Source organism: Dipodomys merriami, unplaced genomic scaffold (assembly GCF_024711535.1).
Source record: "Dipodomys merriami isolate MVZ:Mamm:240054 unplaced genomic scaffold, mDipMer1.0.p SCAF_78, whole genome shotgun sequence".
NCBI classification, from domain to species: Eukaryota; Metazoa; Chordata; class Mammalia; order Rodentia; family Heteromyidae; genus Dipodomys; species Dipodomys merriami.
The window spans coordinates 1640056-1662917 of record NW_027206379.1 but is presented as its reverse complement, the minus strand read 5'-3'; the positions used below and the strand labels follow the sequence as shown (position 1 = coordinate 1662917).

Here is a 22862-nt window from a genome sequence, read left to right as displayed (position 1 = left end):
GTACTGGCACAAGAAAGAACACATTGGATGCATCCATCTTACTGAACGCCACAGATTTGTTCACCCTGGTTGCCGCTGCCTCAAATCACAGGACTCTCGTGCCATATGGCCATCCCAGGGAAAAAACAACCAAAACCCAAAGTGTGGGTTCTTTTTTTTTGGGGGGGTCCGGTCATGGGGCCTGAACTCTGGGCCTGGGCGCTGTCCCTCAGCTCTTCAGCTCAAGGCTAGCGCTCTACCACTTGAGCCACAGCGCCACTTCTGGCTTTTTTCTTTTTGCTTATGTGGTGCTGAGGAATCGAACTCAGGGCCTCAGGCATGCAAGGCAAGTGCTCTACTACTGAGCCAACTTCCCAGCCCCAAAGTGTGGGTTCTGATAATCACTTCCACACCCCTTATAAAGTTAGCGATCCCTTCCCCAGCAAGCCACCCTACGTTGAAGACTGTCATAGTTAGGAAGTGATCCTTGGAAACGCTGATAGGAAGTGGAGAGTAAGACAAGGAAGGAAAAGAATCTGCGAAGGAAAAAAGCCAAAGAGCTCTGTGGTCCCACTGCTAGCGGCTTAGAAAGATCCGGCTGATGGACCATGTAGACAGGGTTGTCTGGGAAGTGACTAACATGGGCCACTAGGGCTGGCTCCGGCTGGGGAACCTTGGGAGATGCGGTGGAACAGTCTTCCACAGGCACATTCTTGTGCCAGCTACCATCTGTCTTGGTTTCAGGCTGCATCTAGAGCTTGCTAGCTTGCTGATTTCGCACACCTGTGTAGTTAGTGGCCTGGCATGAGTACCATGGCAGAGCGCCACATCCGGGGCTCCAGACAGCAGTGGATTACAGGGGGGCGGGACTCTGGGAAGACCAGGACAGCGCGCAAGGACTGAAGAAAAGAGTCATCAGTTCTGGAGAAAAGAATGTCAGCCTTCAGTGACTTTTTCTTTATAGGCTTTTTTTTTTTTTTTTTTTTTTGTCTGTCCTGGGGCTTGAACTCTGGGCCTGGGCACTGTCCCTCAGCTCTTCAGCTCAAGGCTAGCACTCTATCACTTTGAGCCCCACTTCTGGTGGTTAATTGGAGAGAAGTCTCAAGGACTTTCCTGCCCTGGCTTGGCTTTGCGCTTCGTAGCCTCCCGAGGAGCTAGGATTACGGGCATGAGTTTACTAGTGCCTGGCTGCAGGCTGTTTTGGAGAAAACTCAGGATTGCACATTTCAGGTTTGACATGCTATTCTGCAAAGGTGGGCCTGAGACAAGTTTGTTGAACTGCAGTCATACTGCTTTAGAGCTATAGCCCCACCAGTGCTCCGGCGTCTTCTCAGAGGTCACAGCTGGATGAGTTGGCGGGTAGGTAGTGGTTGCAGCCATGGGCAGATGTCAGAGGGGGGATCACTCGAATTCTAGCTTAACTCATGAGGTACATGGCCCCCTCCTTCCAAGCTCCAGCAGTACCCCCATCCCCTGCAGGACAGGCACTAACCATGGTGTCACAAGAGACAGTCATTTTGGAGTAGCTTTGGAGGAGGGGGTGGGGTAAACTTGGTTTTTGCTTCCCTTGGTTCTCACTGATTGGCCTACAAGCATACATCTAGTAACTTTTTTTTTTTTTTTTTTTTGGTCATGGGGCTTGAACTCTGGGCCTGGGCACTGTCCCTGAGCTCTTCAGCTCCAAGCGAGCACTCTTACCTTACCACTGGAGCCAAAGTGCCACTTCCAGTTTTCTGGTGGTTAATTGGAGATAAGAGTCTCACAGACTTTCCTACCCAAGCTGGCTTTGAACCGAGATCCTCAGATCTTAGTCTCCTGAGTAGCTAGGATTACAGGCGTGAGCCACGCAGCCAGGCTCTTAGCAAGTTTTTTTTTTAAATCTTTTATTAGCATGTATTACTTGTTGAAGATAACAGGTTTCATTATGACATTTCCATACTCCTATAAAGTATGACTAGTCCTATTCAACCTCCTCTAACCCCCCCCCCCCCCAGTATTCTCTGGTCCCCTCCCTGCCCTCTAGCAGGCTCTTGAGGTCTGCCAGAATCTCTTCTGCTAAGGAAAACAAGTCTGTAAGAGAGAAACCAGCGATCTTGAGGAAGTACCTGGAAGCTGCTCCAGTCTGTATCTCGAAAGCCTCTGGGTGTGTTGAGGATGGGTGTGGAGGGGTTAGGCTATCTTCTAGTCTGACTGTCAGCCCGGGGACAAGAAGATAGGAGACTAGTCTGGGGCTCTAAATTGAGCCCCTTTGAACAAAGTGTAGTGAAAGTTTGGTTTGAAACTGAAAAGAGTGAAAGAACCAGTCAGAGGCTATTTACATCTCTATAGTTTCTGTGTGGCCAGATTTGTTTACACCTCTAGAACGCCCCTCCCTAGGGACTTCCCCCTGGAATCTCCAGGGAGCTGCTGGTTTTCAGGACCAGAAGCCCTCTAGCAGGTAGGAACGCAACTATCCTTCGAGACTTGTGAGCTTGCTCCCTGAGGGTCTTATGTTAGCCCACAGGGATTTATTTTTGGAGAGCCCAGGCTGGCTTTTGAATTCCAGATCCTCCTGCCCAAGTTTTCCCAGTGCTGGGATTAAAGCACACCGCGTTACACCTGGTATTCACAGGCATTCTTGAAACTTCGTAGGCTAAGAAGGGTGGATCTCGGTCTCTGAAACTTGTGGTTAGCCTGTCAGCTACCGGGGTACCAGGGCGCCAACACCTGACTTTAGGAGGTAGAAACCGACCTCTTCAAAGTGATTAGGGCCTGGAAAAGTGGAGAAACACACCTGGAATATTTACATAAGAATGGGATTGAAGGAGAACCGAGGCTCCAATTCCCTTTCGCTCAACCACTAATAAAAAGGACTTCTGGTAGCTAGGTAATTTTGGTTATAATGACTTTCTTTTTCCCTTCCTTCCTTCCTTCCTTCCTTCCTTCCTTCCTTCCTTCCTTCCTTCCTTTCTTTCTTTCTTTCTTCCTTTCTTCCTTCCTTCCTTCCTCCTGGGGCTTGAACTCAGGGACTGGGCACTGTCCATTAGCTTTTTTGCTCAAGGCTGGTGCTTCATTACTTGAACCCCACATGCGCTTGCAGCTTTTTGCTGGTTAATTAGAGATAACAGTCTCAGGGACTTTCCTACCCAGGCTGATTATGCACTTTGATCCTCCTATCTTAGTTTCCTGAGTAGTTCAGATTACAGGCATGAGCCGTAGGTACCCAATGTTCTTTTCATTTTTTAAAAAGCAACCAGAGCTGGGTCCCAGAAGCTTAAACTCCACTAGGGAGGCAGTGTGGTGTGGCCTGGGGCTTGTGGGCTCAGGCTGCGATGCCCACATCTCTGTGGCCCTTGTTGCTGCCAGCATACTTGACTCCAATCTCTGGAGTGGAGTGGGGAGAATCAGGATTGAAACCCATGTCTCTCTGTTCTTAGACCCAGATTCCAGGACAGGACAATTCGCATTCTAGATTCGTCCAGATGGGCTGAACACTCAAGCCATTTGGCCACCCCAGGCCTCAGATGTTGTTCAGTAAAATCATGGTGGGATGGGCACAGAGCTCTCCACTTAGGCCCTACCACCTCCAGGATGGGAGCGGCTCCTCTTCCTGATCCCTGCTGCCCTCTGCTGGTCAAGGTCCATCACTGTGGCCAGGTCTACAAGGAAGACCGCTGCTCCTCCTTTCCATGACCGAGTAGTGCCCAGCCCCACTCCTCCCTGCTTTAGGTCCTGCTCTTGTTCTCTCTGAACTTGTTTGCTCTGCTATAGAGGGAGGCCTTTCCAGGCCCTGATAGTGAGTCCTCATGATTCAGGAAGCTGAGGCCTGAGGATTGAAGTTTGAGGCCAGAGCAGGAAGAAACGTCTGGGAGCTCCTATCTCCAATTAAGCAGCAAAAGGTCACAAGTAGAGTCATGTCTCCTGTAGTAGTGAGAGACCAAAACTAAGTTCAGCAGTAACGAAACTATAAGGAAAACATCTGTCATCTGTTTATTGGAGGATAATAAGTATTAGTGCCTGCTCCAAGACAATGTAACAGTATCAGTACAGTCCAAGAGGTCAGACTGCCTGGATCAGTCACCCCCAACCCCATCGGGAAGCAATTCAGGACAGGGCAATGAATGGGCATTCCTGTAGTTAGCCCTGCTTACCTGCTTACCTTTACCAATGACATGCTTGCTATATATACTTTAACCTATCCTGTAGCCATTAAGCTGGAAAGCCCCTACCCTTACTAGACATGATTATACCCCTAACCAATGAGCTTGAGACAAGATTCGCCCACGAACCACCGACCAGTCACATAACCAATGTTGTAATGATCCTTCCCCCTGCTGTACACTCAATAAAACCCTGCTGGACAAGGGGTCGGGGCTCACATTTTGGACCTGCTGCGTCAGGAAGGGTTTTGAGTCTGGCTCAAGTTGTAATAAACGACTCTCGTGCATTTACATCGGTGAGGGTTCCCTGGTGGTCTTTGGGGGTGGGGGTCTACGGCCTGATATTATAGTAGAATGTCAGCCTGGAGTGAAAAAAGCTAAGGGAACAGAGCTAGGCCCTGAGTTCAAATCCCAGTACTGGCACAAAAATGAATAATGATCTAACCTTACTCATCAGAAGTTTGTAGCTTATGGGCTGGGAAAGTGGCTCAGTGGTAGAGCGCTTGCCTTGCATGCCTGAGGCCCTGGGTTCGATTCCTCAGCACCACATAAGAAAAAAGCCGGAAGTGGCGCTGTGGCTCAAGTGGTAGAGCGCTAGCCTTGAGCTGAAGAGCTGAGGGACAGCGCGCAGGCCCAGAGTTCAGGCCCCACGACTGGACCAAAAAAAAAAAGAAGTTTGTAGCTTGGGGGATCCAATGTGGGGTGCTGTGGCTCACGCCTGTAATCCTAGCTACTTAGGAGGCTGAGAGCTGAGGATTGTCCTTTGAAGCCAGCCTGGGCAGGAAAGTCCTGGAGACTTTTATCTCCAATCAACCACCAGAAAACCGGAAGTGTGGCTCAAGGGGTAGAGCGCTAGCCTTGAGCAAAAAAGCTTAGGGACAACACTCAGGCCCTGAGTTCAAGCCCCTTGACCACCACCACCAAAAACAAAAAAGCCCTCTGCTGCTTGGCTTGGTTGCAGGCTTCATTGGCTCCGCTCCGGGATGCCTTCCTGAGCTCCGTGGCTTTTCATGCTCCACAGGATGGGCCCGGGAGCTAAGAGGCCCCAGAGAGCAAAGAGCAGGGCGTGAAAGTTTCTCATCAGCCACCACCTCCTCCCCAGTGCATGGTGACTCACAGGGGGCCCGCCCCGCCTCCCCCTCCCCCAGGGATGCCAAGGAGTAGCCAGTCCTGGAGGAGGTGCCAGGGCTTCCCTCCCCTACCCCCCTTTCCCAGCAGACACCCCCCAAGGCTGGGTGGAGGTCCTGTGGTTTGTGGCTCTTGGCCCTGACTGGCCTCAGCCTGCCCCCGTAAGGCTGAGAGGAACTGAAAGGGGGCGGGGGGGGGGGATGGTGTTGAATTAGGGAGGAGCTGCTTTCCCACAGGACCCCCCCCCCCACGTGCTCTCTTCTGTCAACCAGGATGGCTGTGGAGTGCACCAGAGAGGGCCTGACACACCGGACAGGGGACACAGGCTGCCTCTGGAACACGATGGCCTCCTCTGCTATTTCTCACCCAGGGGGAGAGGTTGAATTCTCCACACTCCCCCATCTCTGTGTCTCCACCCCTTCTGCAGGCCTCACACAAGGCTTCCCAACCCACAAGCCACCAAGCCTTAACTTGTAGCAACTTGTTCTGGATGTCTGCACACAGCTGCCCAACTGGTCTCCTGGTTCCCGCCTCCCCCCCTCCCACCACCTTCTCCTGCTACCAATGTCCCGTCCAAAGACTCCACAGCCAGGCCCTTCCCCTCCCAGCGGGGAGACAGGGCGGGATTCTAGGTCAAGAGGCCCACGAAGAGGATGGAGGTTTCGGCCTGTGAGCACTGGGAGCTGGCTGGGCCCTGCTTCCCTGGGGAACATGTCCAAACAGGAGAGACCCTGAAGGATTGTTCCACCAAGACTTTGAGAAAGGCCATATTAGCAGGGAACAAACAGAGCCTAGACATGGTCTGGGGGGAGGTCGGTGCTCTTGGGTGTGGTGCTGAGGTGCCCTGGGGACAAGGCCTAGAGAGACATTGGATAATACGGGATAGTCCTAGCTCCCAGCTGGGGATACCAGATCTCCTGGGCAGGGGAGACCCAGAGCCTGGAGCCAGGGAGCGCAAGAGGGGATGCTAGGCAGATAGGAGAGGGCTTGCAGCCCAGTTGGCTTCACAACACTCCTTCCCTATCTGCTCCCATTTATTTAGCTCTGGGCTTAAGAGCATTTTGAGGCCCAGAACTTTTGAGGTGCTGGGGATTCCACTGAACCCAGCCTGTGTTCTTAGAGCTAGCATACCAGTATGGAGGCAGGTGATCAACTCTGGAAGCAAATAAAAAAAGCCTTCCTTACCTGGCACCAGTGGCTCATGCCTGCAATCCTAGCTACTCAGGAGGCTGAGACGTGAGAGTCATGGTTCAAAGCCAGTTAGGACAGGAAAGTCTGTGAGACAACTTTTTTTTTTTTTTTTGGGTCTGGTTGTGGGGCCTGAACTCTGGGCCTGGGCACTGTCCCTCAGCTCTCTTCGGCTCAAGGCTAGCGCTCTACCACTTGAGCCACAGCGCCACTTCCGGCTTTTTTCTTTTTGCTTATGTTGTGCTGAGGAATCGAACCCAGGCCTCATGCATGCAAGGCAAGCACTCTACCACTGAGCCACCTTCCTAGCCCTGTGAGACGACTCTTATCTCCAATGAACCACCAAAAAACCAGAAGTGGAGGTGTGGCTCAAATGGTAGAGCACCAGCCTTGAATGAAAAAGCTAAGAGACACCAGCCAGGTCCTGAGTTAAGCCCCAGGACTAGTGTGCACATGCACATACATACACACATGCATATGCACACACTAAAGAGCCCTCTTGAAGAAGCCAGGGCTGCAAGGTCAATCACACCTCCCTGGCAAGGATGAGCCTTTCTAGCCACGTTTCCCCCCCAGGCTGGATAGTCTGTCTCCCCCAACTGGAGGACACTTCTGGGCCCTCCAGTTCCCTGACCTAACCCATTTCCTCTTTACCCACAGAGTGAAGGAAATAGTTTCACCTTGACCCTGACCCTCCCGCCCATGTCCTTAGTTGAACTTCACCTCTGCCTCTGCCCACCATGTCCTTCTCTGAAACCAACTTGGCAGGAACCCAATACATTCAAGTTCATGACTCTTCGGTGAGGTTCCCCTGCGCCACTCAGCCTGCTTCTTGGCCTGACTCCTCCAGCTGACCTTCTCAACCAGCAGGGACTGGGAGCAAACCACCTGGTCCCCCAGCCTCAGGCCCCATTCAAGCGCTATAGTGATGGTGAGCGGAGGAAGGGAGGTGAGGTGTGAGAATCACCTAGACTGCAAGACTGTCCGGGGCTTTCTGGTCTTCCTAAGTGGTGAGCTCCATGGGAGCCCGGATACGTGGGTAAAAGGCAGGGTCCATAGCTGGCATTTGCAGTATGGCATTTAGGACTGAGGTCCAGGATAGAGCTTGCTAGCCTGGGTCCTCGTGTTGGACAGTCCTGGGCACCAATTCTGTAAGAAGCTCACTCACAGTAATACTTCAAATCTGCAAGGACTTAGGGGGAGCCACTTCCTAAAGGAGGCCTCTCCTTCCTTTGTCCTCTCATCTGGCTCAGCTTCTTTTGTGGTCTGAATGAACTCTCGTGTGGGAGGGCTAAACCTGAAGCAAACCATGAAATAAATGGTAGCCAGAGCTACACGAATCTACTCCATACCCAGGTGCTCTGGGCTGAAATTCAAGCTTTTTTCACAGTAAGGTAAACACAATCCAAGTTCTCAGTAAGGCCCAAATCCTAGTGAAGATTGTGTTCGTATGTGCACGTGCATGTGTGGCAGTACTTTGGGGCTTGTACTCAGGGCCTGGACACTGTCCCTTAACTGTTTTGCTCCAGGCTGGTACTTTACCACTTGAATCATACCTCTTTTGTTGGATGATCAGAGATAAGTCTCATGGACTTTTCTGCCTGGACTGGCTTTGAATTGGTGTGATCCTCAGTTCTCAGTCTCCTGAGGCCTGAGCCACCAGCATCTGGCTTTTGTTCTTCTTTTTGCCACTCCTGGGGCTTGACCTTAGACTCTTTTTTTTTGGGGGGGGGGGTCGGTCGTGGGGCTTGAACTCTGGGCCTGAGTGCTGTCCCTCAGTTCTTCAGCTCAAGGCAAGCGCTCTACCACTTGAGCTACAGCGCCACTTCCGGCTTTCTGGTGGTTTACTGGAGATAGGAGTCTCACAGTCTTTCCTGCCTGGGCTGGCTTTGAACCGTGATCCTCAGATCTCAGCCTCCTGAGTAGCTAGGATTACAGGCGTGAGCCACCAGCACCCGGCTGACCTTAGACTCTTTATGCTCAAGGCTAGCACACTACCACTTGAGCCACAGCACCACTCCAGCTTTTTCTGAGTAGTTTATTGGAGATAAGAATTTCCTGGACTTTCCTACCCTGGCTGGCTTCAAATCACAATCCTCAGATATCAGCCTTCTGAGTAAGCAGGATTACAGGAGTGAGTCACTAGAGCCTGGTTAAATCAGTAGATTTTAAATAAAACAGGAGAATCTTTACAGCATGTGTGGGCCTTGTCTAATCATCTGAAGAACTTAAGAGAAGAATGAGGTTTCCTAAAGAAAGAATTCTGCCTCAATTCAAAAACCCAGAAACTCTGCCGGAGTTTGCAGTCCTTTGCTCTGTGGATGTTAAATAGCAACTCCAACTCACCTGAATTACAGCCTGCCCTACAAGAATTAGACTTACCAGTCCCAGTTAACAATGAGCTGATTTCTTAAATACCTTCCATTGTGGTGTGTGTGTGCACGTGCTATTGGTTCTGCTTCTCTGGAGAAGTCTAATAGGCTGGATAAATTAGAGCATACCTTTTGTGTTAGACACCTCCTAAGCTCTCTGCATGCATTGGCCCTCAGGACCTTCTTACTCATCCCAAAGCTCCATGATGTAGTTTCTGATCCTGTTTTACAGAGGCTAAGGTCCGGAAGAACTTTTTTAAGGTCATGAACATAATAAAGCTAGGCCTGGATGCAAGCGGTCCCCTTCCACTGCCTGTGCGGGCTGAACTCCTGCCCACTGTGGAATGCATATAATGATATTCTGAAGCAAGAGGCAGGACACAGATGGCAAGGGGTGTCATTTTAGTGTTACACTTACAGGTAGGGAGGAGGGGAAGAGGTAGAGTGTGGGTTCTGGCAGAACTTGCAGGTGCAACCCTGGGAGCAGCCACCAGGTGGCGCCCGTCCAGGCTGCAAAAGCCACTCAGGATGATGGTACAGATCTGGGTGCTGGGACTCAGCTAACAGTTCCAGGGCTGGGGGTCCTGGGGCACCCCTTTTCTAAGTTCCCAGTGCTCATCTGTGGAAGTCCGGCCTGGTGCCTGGGTCCAGCCTACTTGGCAGAGTCGGCCCCAGGCTCCTTCTTGGGCAGTGAGGGCAGTCCAGAGCAGGGACAGCAGCTCAGGTCACCACGCAGAAACTCTGGGTAATGCGTCTCCACAAGTTGCGACTGCGGCTGCTCAGAGCCACCTCGGCTGCCTCCTGGAAGATGGCGTGGACATTGTCGTGGAGGCGAGCGGAACACTCGAGGTAGGCCACGGCACCCACAGATCTTGCCATCTCTTGGCCCTGACAGGGAGACATCAAGGGGATTACTGTGAGGGAAAAGGGTGGCCATGGGGGGGATGGGGGGTGTCTTCCTATTGCCCTCTTAGCAACATAGGGAGTCTGTGGGACAACAGTGAAAGGTGGGGACTTGTGCGTGTGCAAGCACACGTGTGTGTGTGTGTGTGTGTGTGTGTGTGTGTGTGTGTGCGTGTGTGCCTGTACTGAAGCTTGAACTCCGGCCCGGGCACTATCCCTGAGACTTTTTTGCTCAAGGCTGGTGCTCTACCATTTGAGCCACAGCTCCACTTCCAGTTTTTTTTTTTGGTGCTTAATTGGACTAAGAGTTTCCCGGACTTTCGTGCCTGGGCTGGCTTCAAGCCACGATCCTCAGATCTCAGTCTCCTGTAGCTAGGATGACAGGTGTGAGCCACTGGCTATGGCGGTGCTGTTTTTAGAGAATCTTCAGCTCCTGTATGTACATGGCTTGACCAGCATTCTGTTGCACTTCGCGCTGTTTCCTGTCTCAGTGCTGGTCTCTGCCTCTGTAGCCCAGGCTGGCCTCAAACTCAGTCCTCCCGCCTCTGCCTCCCAAATAGTGGGGTCAGAGGCCACCATGCCTGACAGATCTCTGCCTTTCAACTCACCAATTCATTAACTTCCAACGACCCCAGGCCCCCATGCAACGAGAGGGGGCCACAGATTGAGTATCGGACCATCCCCACGGGCCTGTTTTCCTGTCTCCGGTGGGGGCTTAGTTAGGCTAGGATTAACTGTGGCATGCAAACTCTCTTCTTCCTTCTCTGGGTGGAACATTCCAAAGCATCTCAGATACCACTTCAGCCTGGCAGTTCTGTACTCCAGCTAGCATGGGGCCCTTCCCTCCCCTCCCTCTCCCAGCCTTCCCCACCAGGCAGGTGCCCCTCCCGTCCCTCCAACCCCAGGCTAGGCTTCCTACCCTGTGGTAGGTCACGGGCTCCAGTCTATTTTTCCGCAGCCTGTTCACCAGCACCTTATCCTTTCGAAGATCAGTCTTGCAGCCCACTACGATAATGGGCACGTCCTTGCAGAAGTGAGACACCTCAGGATACCACTGCAGAGGGCGGGGAAGGTGGGGGTGAAATATGGGGAGCTCTGGCCCTCAGAAGGCCACTCTGCTGCTGCCCCGGCCAGCACCACTACTATTCAGGGTGCAAAGAACTCAGGGCCTTGCCCTCATTCAGCTTGTTTGCTCAGCTGGTGCTCTACCACTTGACCCAGGCCCCCAGCCCTGCTTTTGGCAGATTATTTTGGAGATTGAATCTCATGGACTTTTCTGCTTGCGTTACCTTTGAACCATGTTCCTGCAGATCTCAACTATCCAAGTTGCTAAGATGACAGGTGTGAGATACCAGCACCCTGCCCAAATAGTCATTAAAAAAAAAAAAATCTGGGCTGGGAAGGTGGCTCAGTGGTAGAGCGCTTGCCTTGCATGCCTGAGGCCCTGGGTTCGATTCCTTAGCACCACATAAGCAAAAAGAAAAAAGCCAGAAGTGGCGCTGTGGCTCAAGTGCTAGAGTGCTCGCCTTGAGCTGAAGAGCTGAGGGACAGTGCCCAGGCCCAGAGTTCAGGCCCCACGACCGGACCTCCCCAAAAAAAATCTGCTCACAAAATGGCAGCCACAGCTGTCTACCTTAACTGCTGGTTCATTAAAGGGAGGCCCCCCCTGTGTCACCGTAGCTGTGTGGAGGGAGAGGTTATTCTGGTCTGCACCACAGCCAGGGGCCAGTGGCTTTCCATTCCTAGGATGTATGCTGCTCACTGGTTCTACCACTGGAGCCATGCTCCCAGCACTTTTTTTTTTTGGTCATAGGGTTTGAACTCTGGGCCTGGGCGCTGTCCTTCAGCTCTTCAGCTCAAGGCTAGTGCTCTATCTCTTGAGCCACAGCGCCACTTCCAGTTTTCTAGTGGTTAATTGGAGATAAGAGTCTCACGGACTTTGTTGCTTGGGCTGGCTTTGAATGAAGATCCTCAGATCTCAGCCTCCTGGATAGCTAGGATTATCCATGAGCCACCAGTGCTAAGCTTTTTATTTTAATTTTGAGACAAGGCTGTTAACCCTCACTCAGGCTGGCCTCAAACTCAATATCTTCCTGCTTATGTATAAGATCCTAATGTTGTGGCAAGGTGCAGTGGCTCATGCATTGTAACCCTTATTACTGGGGAAACACAGGCAGGTAGACTGTGGTTCAAGGCCAACCTGGGCAAAGAGTTAAAGAGACCCTATCTCAAAAACCAGCTGGGCCAGGCACTGGTGGCTCACACTTGTAATCCTAGCTACTCAGGAGGCTGAGATCTGAGAATTGCGGTTCAAAGCCAGCCAGCCCGGCCAGGCAGGAAAGTCCGAGAGACTCCTATCTCCAATAAACCACTCAGAAAAACGAAAGTGGCGCTGTGGTTCAAGCGGTAGAGCACTCACCTTGAGCTGAAGAGTGCAGGGACAGCGCCCAAGCCCAGAGATCAAGCCCCACGACCGACAAAAAAACAAAAAAACAAACCAAACAACAACAAAACACAAAAAACCAGCTGGCAGTCTGGTGCTGGTGGATCTTGCCTGTAATCCTAGCAACTCAAGAGGCTGAGATCTGAGGATCAAGGTTCAAAGCCAGCCCAGGCAGGAAAGTCCATTAGACTCTTATCTCCAATGAACCACCAGAAAACTGGAAGTGGCGCTGTAGGTCAAAGTGGTAGAGTGAAAAAGCTCAGGGATAGCACCCAGGCAGGGTAAGTTCAAGCCCCATGAGCAACCACAACACCATCTGAAAAACAAAATAAAACAAAAGCAAAAAGGATGAGGGATGCGGCTCAGGGGGTAGAGAGCAGGACCGTGCGTTCATAGCCCAGTGCTGCCAGGCAAAAAAGTCCCGGCATCCTTCCTCATTACTAATGCGTCACTGTGTGTCTGCGGTCCTGGACGCACTAGGTGAGGGGCGGGGCCAGAGCCCAGGCAGAGGAACACTGTGAACAGTCTGGGACCACATGCCATTTTGGAGGCACCTCGAAAGGCTGCTGACAGCCAGCGGGCTGCCATGGGCAGGCACAGGCTGGGAAACAGCCAGCTCTGGGTCACTCAGTATTCTCAAAGAGAGTTACTGTGGAAAGAGCTGGAGTTCTGGAGTTCCATGGCGCCTGCCTAGAATCCTAGCTATGAGGAAGGTGTGGGCCAAAGGATCAAGGATTAAGTGAGACCTCATCTGAAAATAGGGAAAACATACAAAAAATAAATAAATCAAAGGCTGGGTAGCTCACGCCTGTAATCCTAGCTACTCAGGAGGCTGAGCTGTGAGGATCATGATTGAAAGCCAGCCCAAAAGGGCAGCAAAGTCTGTGAGACTCTTATCTCCGCTTAAGCACACACAAAAAAGCCAGAAGTGGCAACGTGGCACAAGTGGCAGAATGCTAGCCTTGAGCAAAAGAACAAATTTCAAAACAAAACAAAACAAAAGCTCAAGGACAACACTCAGGCCCTGAGTTCAAGTCCTAGCACCAGCACCAAGAAAACAAAAATGGTGGGGCTGGGAAGGTGGCTCAGTGGTAGAGTGCTTGCCTCCCATGCATGAGGCCCTGGGTTCAATTTCTCAGCACCACATAAGCAGAAAAAGCCGGAAGTGGTGCTGTGGCTCAAGTGGTAGAACGCTAGCCTTGAGCTGAAGAGCTGAGGGACAGCGCCCAGGCCCAGAGTTCGCATGGCTCAGAGGTACAGCAGAAGCCTAGTCAGCAAGAGGCTCTGAGTTCAAACCCTGCAGGATAGCACAAGGTGGACCCATGCCATCAAGTTCTTCACCCCAAGAAAGTAACTGCACCCCTCTGGGCCTCCGCCACCCTGTGTATGGACGGAAGAGTTCCTGGTCTACACCACCGAAGGCAGCGGCCTCTGATAACTGGCAGTCAAGGGTAGAGTGCACAGCAGCCTGGACATGGTCACTGTACCCACCTCATCCGGCACCTACCCGGTTGAAGACGTTTTCGAAGCTGTTGGGGCTGGTGACGTCGAAGCAGAGGAGCAGGACGCTGGCGTCCGAGTAGAACAGGGGCCGCAGGCGGTCATAGTCATCTTGCCCTGGTGTGGGGGGGGACTCCTTTCAGACTCCCCCTAGCTTCAGGGGTAGACGGGCTTGTGGACCAGGCCTGCATCTGTGCCCTCACGTGGAGAATCTTTGGGGTGACACTACCGGGCCTGCCTGCAGGAGGTGGTCCCTAGCCTGGGAACCCCTTGACCAGAGGCCAGGTTCTAGAAGGAATGAGTGGGGGCAAGGCAGAGGCTGGGCGGGGGGCAGCCCGGAGGAACTGAGGCCTGTTCTCCCCACGTCTGCTTTGCCCAGGGCTTTGGGGTGAGGCAGAAGGGCAAGTAGAACCCCAGGAAAGACAACTTAGCCCCCATAGAAGGGAGAGAGCTGCTGGGGGCCCCTGAGTTTAGCCTAGAGCTGACCCTTGGGAGTTTTAGAGAAGCTGAAGTTGGGAGCCAGGCGTCGGTGGCTCATGCCTGTCATCCTAGCTACTCAGGAGGCTGAGATCTGAGGATGGAGGTTCAAAACCAGCCTGGGCAGGAAAGTCCGTGAGACTCTTATCTCCAATGAACCACCAGAAAACTGGAAGTGGCGCCGTGGCTCAAGTGGTAGAGTGCTCACCTTGAGCTGAAGAGCTCAGGGACAGCGCCCAGGCCCCAGAGTTCAAACCCCATGACCGAAGTTGGGGTGCAAAGCCTAGCAGGCCCCTATCCCAGACATCTGGAGGCCACAGAAGCCCCCCTCTTCCCAACTTCAGCACACCCACCTGCTGTATCCCAGATGTGGAGGCAGACAGGTTTGCCCTTCATTTGCAGATCGACAGTGTACTTCTCAAACACCGTGGGCGCGTACCCCTGAGGAGGAAGGAAGCGTGTGAGAGGCGGGGGAGGGGCAGGCCAGAACCTCGGGCACGTGTGCCACCCCTGCGGATTCCTAGGTAGCCTGCAGTGTGTTGGGGGCGGGGGGAGGGGAGCTGCCAGCAAGGGTCCTGTAAGGTCCATTCCTGGACGGCGAACAGACCTCGCCCAGTACCTGAGTTACCTAGGCAACTGGGACACCTGGAAGAGGTCACATCCTCATCCGCTGAGGTCACTTCTTAATCTGATGCGGCCACACCTTTCTCCAACCTGATCCCTCCAACCTTTACCTGGACACACCCTTCCCTGCCCCCCTACCCTATATAAGGCCAAACCCGGGGCCAGACGTCTCTTTTGCCAGCCGCGTGGAGTGCCAACCTTGCCTGGTCCCAGCAGGTCCACTGAATAAACCTACCCCTTACCTGAATACCACGTGCGTGGTGCAGTTCTTCCTTGGCTACCTTCTTTTTAAAAACCTAACAGGTCCCACCTTCCCTGGCCTTGTTCTGTTCCAGGATTTAAGGAGAAGATTAAAGTCCCTAGAATTGAGCGTCCCTCCTCCTGGAATGACAGAATCATCCTTCGCCCATTTATATGTTCATTCACTTCTCGCTCTCTCTCTTTCCTCTTTCTTCTTCTTGTTTTGCCAGTCCTGGGGCGTGAACTCAGGGCCTAGGCACTGTCCCTGAGCTTCTTTTGCCCCAGGGCTTCATGCATACTAGGCAAGCAAGCACTCTGCCACTAAGCCACATTCCCAACCTTCTTTCTTTTTTCTGCCAATCCTGGGCTTGAACTCAGGACCTGGTGTAGCCTCTGAGCTTTTGTTTGCTCAAGGCTAGCACTCTGCCACTTTGAGCCACAGTTCTCCTTGTGGTTTTCTAGTGGTTAATGGGAGATAAGAGTCTCATGGACTTTTCTTCCCGGGCTGGTCTTGAATCCTGATCCTCAGATCTCAGCCTCCTGAGTAGGATAACAAGCATGAGACACTGGTGCCTAGCTTAGATGGCTCTGGCTTAGGCTCTAGCTCTGGTACCCACTAGCTGTGTGGCCTTGATCAGCCCTGTCACTCAAAAGGGAAGGTGTTATGCGTGCTGGTGGATCACACCTGTCATCCTAGGTACGCAGGAGACTGAGATCTCAGAATGGAGGTTTGAAGCCAGCCTGGCCAGGACACACTCTGTGAAACTCTTGTCTCCAATTCACTAGAAAAACTGGAAGTGGTGCTGTGTCTCAAAGTGGTAGATAAGAGTACTAGCCTTGAATGAAAAGGTTCAGGAACAGGGCTGGGAAGTTGGCTCAGTGGTAGAGTGCTTGCCTTGCATGCATGAGGCCTTGGGTTCGATTCCTCAGCACCACATAAGCAGAAAAAACCGGAAGTGGCACTGTAGCTCAAGTGGTAAAGCGCTAGCCTTGAGCTGAAGAGCTGAGGGACAGCGCCCAGGCCCAGAGTTCAGGCCCCATGACCAGATCCAAAAAAAGAGAAAAAGTTCAGGAACAGTGCCTAGGCCCTGAGTTCAAGTTCCATGACTGACCAAAACAAAAAACAAAAAAGGGGGGAGGGGAGGTGTCCCCTTGTGAAAGTTTATTACTTAGCTGATTGGGCGGCCTGCCTCTGAGCTCTTGGGAGGCACAGGTAGGATTGACACCACAATCTCTGACCCTGTGACCTTGAATGTCAGGGCAATCGTCTTGCTTGGGGCAACACTGTGTGGCTCTAGAGCCCAACCATCAGCCTGTCCTGAGGAGACCAAACCCCGGTTCCAGCTCCTGGCAGGGGGCTAGGTCCCTAGTCCTTCTGGATGGCTATACAGCCATTCTGCTAGCCGTTGAAATGTGATCTTGGAGACTTAGTCCATAACTTCGGTCAGGTTCTTCGACCTTTCCTTCCCCAGGGGCAGAGCCACGGTCCCCTCCCTGCTTCCACCTGACCAGTAAGCACCTCATCTTCTCTGGGGAGCCCAGGCAGAGATGGGTCCACCCATACAGGCCTCAGGATGGACAGGGGGCCATTACAGGAGAGGGTGTCAGGGATTCCGGGGCAGGACACCTCTGGAGGGGCTGCCTGTTCCCAATGGTCTTAGGGCACAGGGCGAGGATCTCCTAGTGCCATACTCTCTACCTTGCTCCCTCTGACTTGAGCTTGAGCTACAGTGAAGTGTCTTCCTGGGTAGCTCAGTGGTAGAATGCCTGGCTACTAAGTGGTGAGGCCCTGAGTTCAAACCCCAGTATTGCCAAATCTCCAGCCTGATGTCTGTTCTCAGCAGTGGGTAGGAGCTGCTGGTGCCTGGCAGAAGAGGCCGGGCACAGCGCTGGGCTGTGGAGAGTGCCCTGCTGGGCATGCAGACTACCTTTTTTTTTTTTTTTTTTGTGGTTGTAGGGCTTGAACTCTGGGCTTTGGCGCTGTCCTTGAGCTCTTCAGTTCAAGGGGAGCACTCTACCACTTGAGCCACATCGCCACTTCCTGTTTTCTAGTGGATTACTGGAGGTAAGAGTCTCACGGAGTTTCCTGTCCGGCCTGGCTTTGAACCATGATCCTCAGATCTCAGCCTCCTGAGTAGCTAGGATTACAGGTGTGAGCCACCGGCACCTGGCTTGCAGGCTACCTTTCTGATCTCAGTTTTCCCCTCTGCAGTGTGAAGCCTCTTTTTCTCGGTCTTGAATCTTATGAATCTGTAAAAACCAGAGGCCACTGGGTGTCAGCAGCTCACATCTGTAATCCTAGCCACCCCAGGAGCCTGAGATGTGAAGCTCAGGATCTGAAGCCAACTCCAGGCAGAAAAGTCCTCTTATCTCCAATTAACCACCAGAATGCCAATACTGGAGCTAGGCTCAAATAGTAAAGCTCAAGACCTTGAGTTCAAACCCCAGTACAGGCCCAAATAGACCAAAAACAACCCAGAAGACTCGGCTGTACACCTGCAGCTCAGCATTCACACGTTGGAGGCAGGAAATTAAGAGTTTGAAGTCAGCGTGGGCTACATAAAAGGCAATAGTTCAAAACAAACAAAAACAAAATAAAGCCCTCTCTTGTGCCATGGAACCGCAAGTCCCCAGGAGGGAAGAGCCATCCCCCAGCGCCCCCTGGCTGCCTCAGTGCCCTCCAGTGTGTGGACTGCTCAGTGCCCATTTCCACAGGGGAACCTCTCAGAAACTGGCAGAGCCCCTCTTCATTAACCAAGTCACCATCTAGGACATCAGGTCTTGGTTCTGGTGAGGCCTAAGTCCTGTCTGGACCCCTGTGGTACTCTTCCCCGCTACTCTTCCCATCATGGTTGGCTTCTCACGGGCAACACCTGGGGGGGCCCGGAAACATGCTTTTAAAGGAGAGGCGCCGGTGGCTCACGCCTGTAAGCCTAGCTACTCTGGAGGCTGAGATCTGAGGATCAGGTTCAAAGCCAACCGGGTTTAAAGTCCCTGAGACTTTAAACCACTCAGAAAACAGGAAGTGATGCTGTGGCTCAAGTAGTAGAGCGCTCACTTTGAACTAAAGAGCTGAGGGACAGCGCCCAGGTCCAGAGTTCAAGCTCCACGACCAACCAAAAAAAAAAAAAAAAAAAAAAGGAGGCGACCTCAACTCTGTGACCTGCAGAGCCTGTGGCTGGCTGGCAGGTGGGAAGACCCCACGCTGCCTGCAGCCTTACCCACTCCACCCCAGAGGATGCTGGGACAGGAAGGTAGAGGAGCAAACACATGGGCTCCTAGGACCCCACTCCTCACACAACCCCAGGGCCCCAGCAGCTGGCATTTGGTATCTGCTGAGAAAACCCCAGAGGGGGGGAACAGTCCCAGAGTGCCCGGATGTACCAGGCACAGGAGAAGCTGTCTACCAGCCTTGCATTCACTCTACCTCAGCGCCCCAAGGGCCTCTCTGCCCATGAAGCTGAGCGCGTTACCAAGGGGCACTGGGGCTCCAACCCAGCCGTCCGGCTGTAGAGCTGGCATCCTCTCTTGCCCTAAGTAGGGAGCTGGATGTGTCCTATAGTGACAAGGGCTGGAGAAGAGATGGTGTCTCCCAAGGATCATTGTTGACCAACTTTCAGTCAGTCTTTGCTGTGCAAAGGCACAGAGAGGGTAAGGAACTACCCCAAGGGCACACAGCCATTCAGTGGCAAGGACATGAGTTGAATCGTGCCAGGCTGAAGCGTTCACGGTCTCCGTGGCCAAGCTGGGTCCCCAAGGGTTGCCTTTAGGTCCTGCTAGGCACCCAGGTAACCTAATTCGGTCCCCACGACCTCCCTCTCTCCCAGGCGGGTGCCATGCGCCCCCTCCCCTTTGTAGATAGATAACCGTCCCAGGGCAGAGCGGGGGGGGGGGGCGGCGAGCCGGGGGGGGGGCAGCTCCCGCAGCCCGGCGCGGTGTGTGCGGGCGGCACTCACCTCGGGGAAGTCGCCCTGGGTGAAGACCAGCAGCAGCGACGTCTTCCCGCAGCCGCCGTCGCCCACCACGACCACCTTGACGGACGGCGCGTCCTCGCGGGGGGCCTGGGCCGCCTTCATCCCGGGGGCGCGGGGCCGGGCGGGCCGGGCCGGGCGCGGGGCGGCCGGCGGGACAGGAATGTGGAAGGGGCGGGGCGGCGGGAGGAAGTGGATCGGGGCGGATCGGGGCGGATCGGGGCGGATCGGGGCGGCCGAGGGCCGGGGCGGGGGGCGGGCGCGGGCGCCGGGGTCCCCAGGTGCGGAGGCCGGGCGCCCCGCCCTTCCCTGCGGCCGGCGCCCCGTCCGCGGTGCTCCGTGCTCCGTGCTCGGTGCTCCGGGTGCTCGGTGCTCCGTGTTCGGGCCCTGGCGGAAAAGGACGAGCCGGGGCCCCGGTGCGGACGGGGAGGAAAAGGACGCACCTGCCCCCCCCCGAAGGCGGGGGCCGCCGGCGGCGCTTTGATCTTTGCTGAATGAATGAATGAGTGAATGAGTGATCGCGGGCCGCGTGCGGAGGGCGGCCCGGCCCCCAGGGGGCTCTCCGGGCCCGGCCAGCGCCGAGTCTTCTTTTACCTAATGTGCTCACTCCTGGGGTTTTGAACTCAGGGCCCAGGCTTGCCTGGCTGGCGCTCTACCCACGGAGCCATGCCCCCCGCACACGCTGTGTGTGTATATGGGAGTGTGCGCACACGTGTGTGTGGTGCGTGTGCTGGTACCGGGGCTCGAACTCAGGGCCTAGGCACTGCCCCTTGACTCTTTCACGCAAAGCTGGCACTCTACCACTTGAGCCACAGCTCCACTTGGGACTTTTTGCCGGTTCACTGACTTTTCTGCCCTGGTTTGCTTTGAACTGTGATTCTCCGGTCTCTTGGGTAGCTAGGATTACAGGTGTGAGCTATCAGCGCTGGTTATTTTGGAGATAGAGTCCGTTTAGGCGCTGTCCCTCAGCTCTTCAGCTCAAGGCCGAGCGCTCTGCCACTTGAACCACAGCGCCACTTCCAGTTTTCTGGTGGTTCATTGGAGATAAGAGTCTCACGGACTTTCCTGCCCTGGCTGGCTTTGAACCACGATCCTCAGATCTCAGCCTCTGGAGTAGCTAGCTTACAGGCATGAGCCACCGGCACCAGGCTAAGGGCAGACTTGAGAGGACAGCACTGCAGAGGTATGGTGGGGAGAGTGAGCGAGGTGCCCACCCCGCCCTTCCCTCCTCTTCCCTCCGGCATCACAGACAGAGGGTGCGAGTTGGCAGCGGGGCTGGTGCCCAGATGGTGGAGCACTTGGGGCACCCGAGACCAACCTAGTCTTGAACTGGAAACTTCCTGTCACCCACCCCCTGCTCCTCCTAGTGGCCAGAATTGAGATCTTTTTAACAACAGGCACAAGCGTCATCCAGGACTTGGACCAGCTGTTTCCAGAAGCTTCATGAACTTAGTCATGACCTCATCGCGCATGACACGCCCAGCTGAGCAGGTGACACAGCACCCTCAGCCTCTTTTGGCCTTCACCGTGGTGCCAGGAGGCCGGAGGCAGCCGGGAGCCGAGGCTCTGCCGGCGAGGCTCACTCAGAGGTGGGGTGTCATCTGTGCCTAACTGCAGCCAGGCCCTCCTCACTAGGGTGGAGGAAAGCTCACGCTAGCTCCACCCTTCAGGAGCCTTTTCCTCCCCGAAACTGCTGGAGGGCTGGGCAGGGCTTGGCATCGGGGCTGGGTGTGTGGCTCCCGCCCCAAGGTGTGGTGGGGCCCTGAGTCCCACAATCATCTGTCTGCCTCGTCATCGCCCGTGCTGTCACTCAGCCAGGTGGCAAGACAGGTGGGGCTGGAATGAGGGCGGAGTCGCTGAGAGGCGGGCCCAAGCCTTGGTTGCTATAGAGATAATCGCTGTAATGACACACTGGATTGCTGTCACACTTTACAGTTTCCTAATAACAGCGCCATTCATGAGTTGTGAGTGTAGGGCTGGCGGGGTCCACCAGGCAGTGGGGATGGTACCCCACTAGATGAGTTACCCAAGGCCTAGAGACGCAAGCCTCTTGTAGAACCTTAGCAGCTAGTAAGAGGTCAAACTGAAATGTGGACCTAGGCGTGACCCCAAAATGGGGAGCCAGGATGTGGTCTCTGGGTGTCAAAACCAGCTGCTCAATGCTGTATCCTGTGAAAGGCAGGCTAAGTCAGTACCAGTGGCTCACGCCTGTAATCCAGGCTACTTGGGAATCGGATCTGAATCTGTGGTTTGAAGCCAGCCTAAACAAAAAAAAGTCTGTGAGATTCAGTCTCCAAAATAATGAGCAAAAAAGCAAAGCTGGAAGTGAGGTGTGGTGACTCAAGTGGTAGAGTGCCAACCAAGCAAAAGTTAGGCTCCTAGTCACTAGGTCATGACAGCCTGCCCTGGCTGGCAGGAAATGTCCTCATTCTCAGACACGGCTGGGCTCTGGACCACAGTTTTGCAGAGGTTTATTTGTGGAGTGTGGAGGCGGCCCTGGGTCACACAGTCTTCCTGGCCAGAGAACTGAATGTTGTTTTTACTGTTGATTTGCGGCCTGTGGGTGACTTAGCCTTCTGGAGGCCCCAAGCTCACAGTTCTTTATGGGTCCCGTCTAGAGTCTATTGTCCTGAGAACCCAGAAGATCAGAGGCAGCAGCCAAGCTGCATGCATTTCTGCCACGTTGTGCCTTCTTCCAGATGAGGGGAGGGGGGGCGGGTGGGGGTGGGGGGGTGGGGGTGGGGAGGGCGCTCAACAGCATTGGCCCGGCCCAGCCAGGTCACAACCACCTCAGATGATTCATCACTGGACTTTAACTGCCAGCTGTGGTTCTGGGTGTTAGGTCCAGTGGAACCTGGCTGGATTAACAAGGGAAGGGAAGGAAAAGTACAGAGTGGGGAATGGAGGAAAGGAGCAAAGAAAGAAGAGCTGGGATGCTGGTGGCTCCTAGCTACTCAGGAGGCTGAGGTGTGAGGATGGCAGTTCAAGGCCAGCCTGGGCAGGCAAGTCCGTGAGACTCTATCTCCAGTGAACCACCAAAAGAAAAAAAAGCTGGAGGGGAGCTGTGGTTCAAGTGGTGAAGTATTAGCTTTAAGTACATAAGTGGTAGGATGAGGCCCTGAGTTTGAGCTCCAATACTGGCACCAAAAAAATAGGAGGAGAAACAAACTGAAGAAATGAATGAGGGAATAAATGCTTGCCAAAGTGAATGCACAGAACACATGGCTTCATCATGGAGGTCTCAGATAACTGCCCCCCTTCCGGCTGCTCCAAGGACATAACCCTAGTCTTCGACCCTCTACCCCATTTTTCTGACAACACTACCCCCTTGTTCCTTGGCTGAGGCTATTTGGCTTTCTGCTACCCCCATGTGGCCTCTCTGGTCTCTACCAGGACTTCCTGCTCTGGGGATGATGGATTGGGGTCTTGATTTGTGGGCTGGGATGTGCATGCTAGAATACAGAACCTCAGACATGTGGTCCTGCACCTTAGGAGCAGGTCCTCCAATCCAGACAGGGCCTCGGATTACAGACCCATCCACACAATCCCAAAAGTCAGAGATGCTCCAACTTGGACTGGTTTACCCTGTCCACCACTCTCATTCTTTACGTTGGGGACAGAGGCCCTGGGAAGGGAGGGACTGTGGCACACAGACAGCAAGGAAGCAGCAGACGCAGGTCTAGACAGAAGAGACTCACAGCACAACCACCTGTGTACAGGACCATAGCACAAGCACCACCTGCCCTGCTTTTCTTGCTGCCTCACCTCTGTTGGTCTTGTTGGGGGATGGGACAGTCTGGATTGAATGGATAGAGAAGGAGCCCAGTGCCTCACAGCTTCACCTCAGTGCTTATGCAGTGTGTGTGTGTGCGTGTGTGTGCGTGTGTGTGCGTGTGTG

General features: G+C 53.8%; 1 protein-coding gene across 1 annotated transcript; it reads right to left on the bottom strand.

The window, feature by feature from the left end:
* Positions 1 to 9193: 9193 nt before the first annotated feature.
* Positions 9194 to 19138, bottom strand: LOC138818748 (rho-related GTP-binding protein RhoD). The gene is made up of 5 exons (XM_070009833.1): positions 18950 to 19138; positions 14483 to 14570; positions 13660 to 13769; positions 10629 to 10763; positions 9194 to 9694 (listed from the first exon to the last, which is right to left on the bottom strand). The coding sequence occupies exons 1-5, from the start codon at positions 19067 to 19069 to the stop codon at positions 9527 to 9529; spliced, it is 621 nt and encodes a 206-aa protein (XP_069865934.1). The 5' UTR covers positions 19070 to 19138; the 3' UTR covers positions 9194 to 9526.
* Positions 19139 to 22862: the final 3724 nt, after the last annotated feature.

What these genes read in the sequence shown, in the direction of transcription:
- LOC138818748 (XM_070009833.1), bottom strand. Translation starts at nt 19,069, where the DNA reads ATGAAGGCGGCCCAGGCCCCCCGCGAGGACGCGCCGTCCGTCAAGGTG. An exon ending in CCCAGGGCGACTTCCCCGAG is followed by an intron (nt 14,571 to 18,949) that starts GTGAGTGCCGCC and finishes CTTCCTCCTCAG; the next exon opens with GGGTACGCGCCCACGGTGTT. An exon ending in TCGAAAACGTCTTCAACCGG is followed by an intron (nt 10,764 to 13,659) that starts GTAGGTGCCGGA and finishes CGCCCTCTGCAG; the next exon opens with TGGTATCCTGAGGTGTCTCA.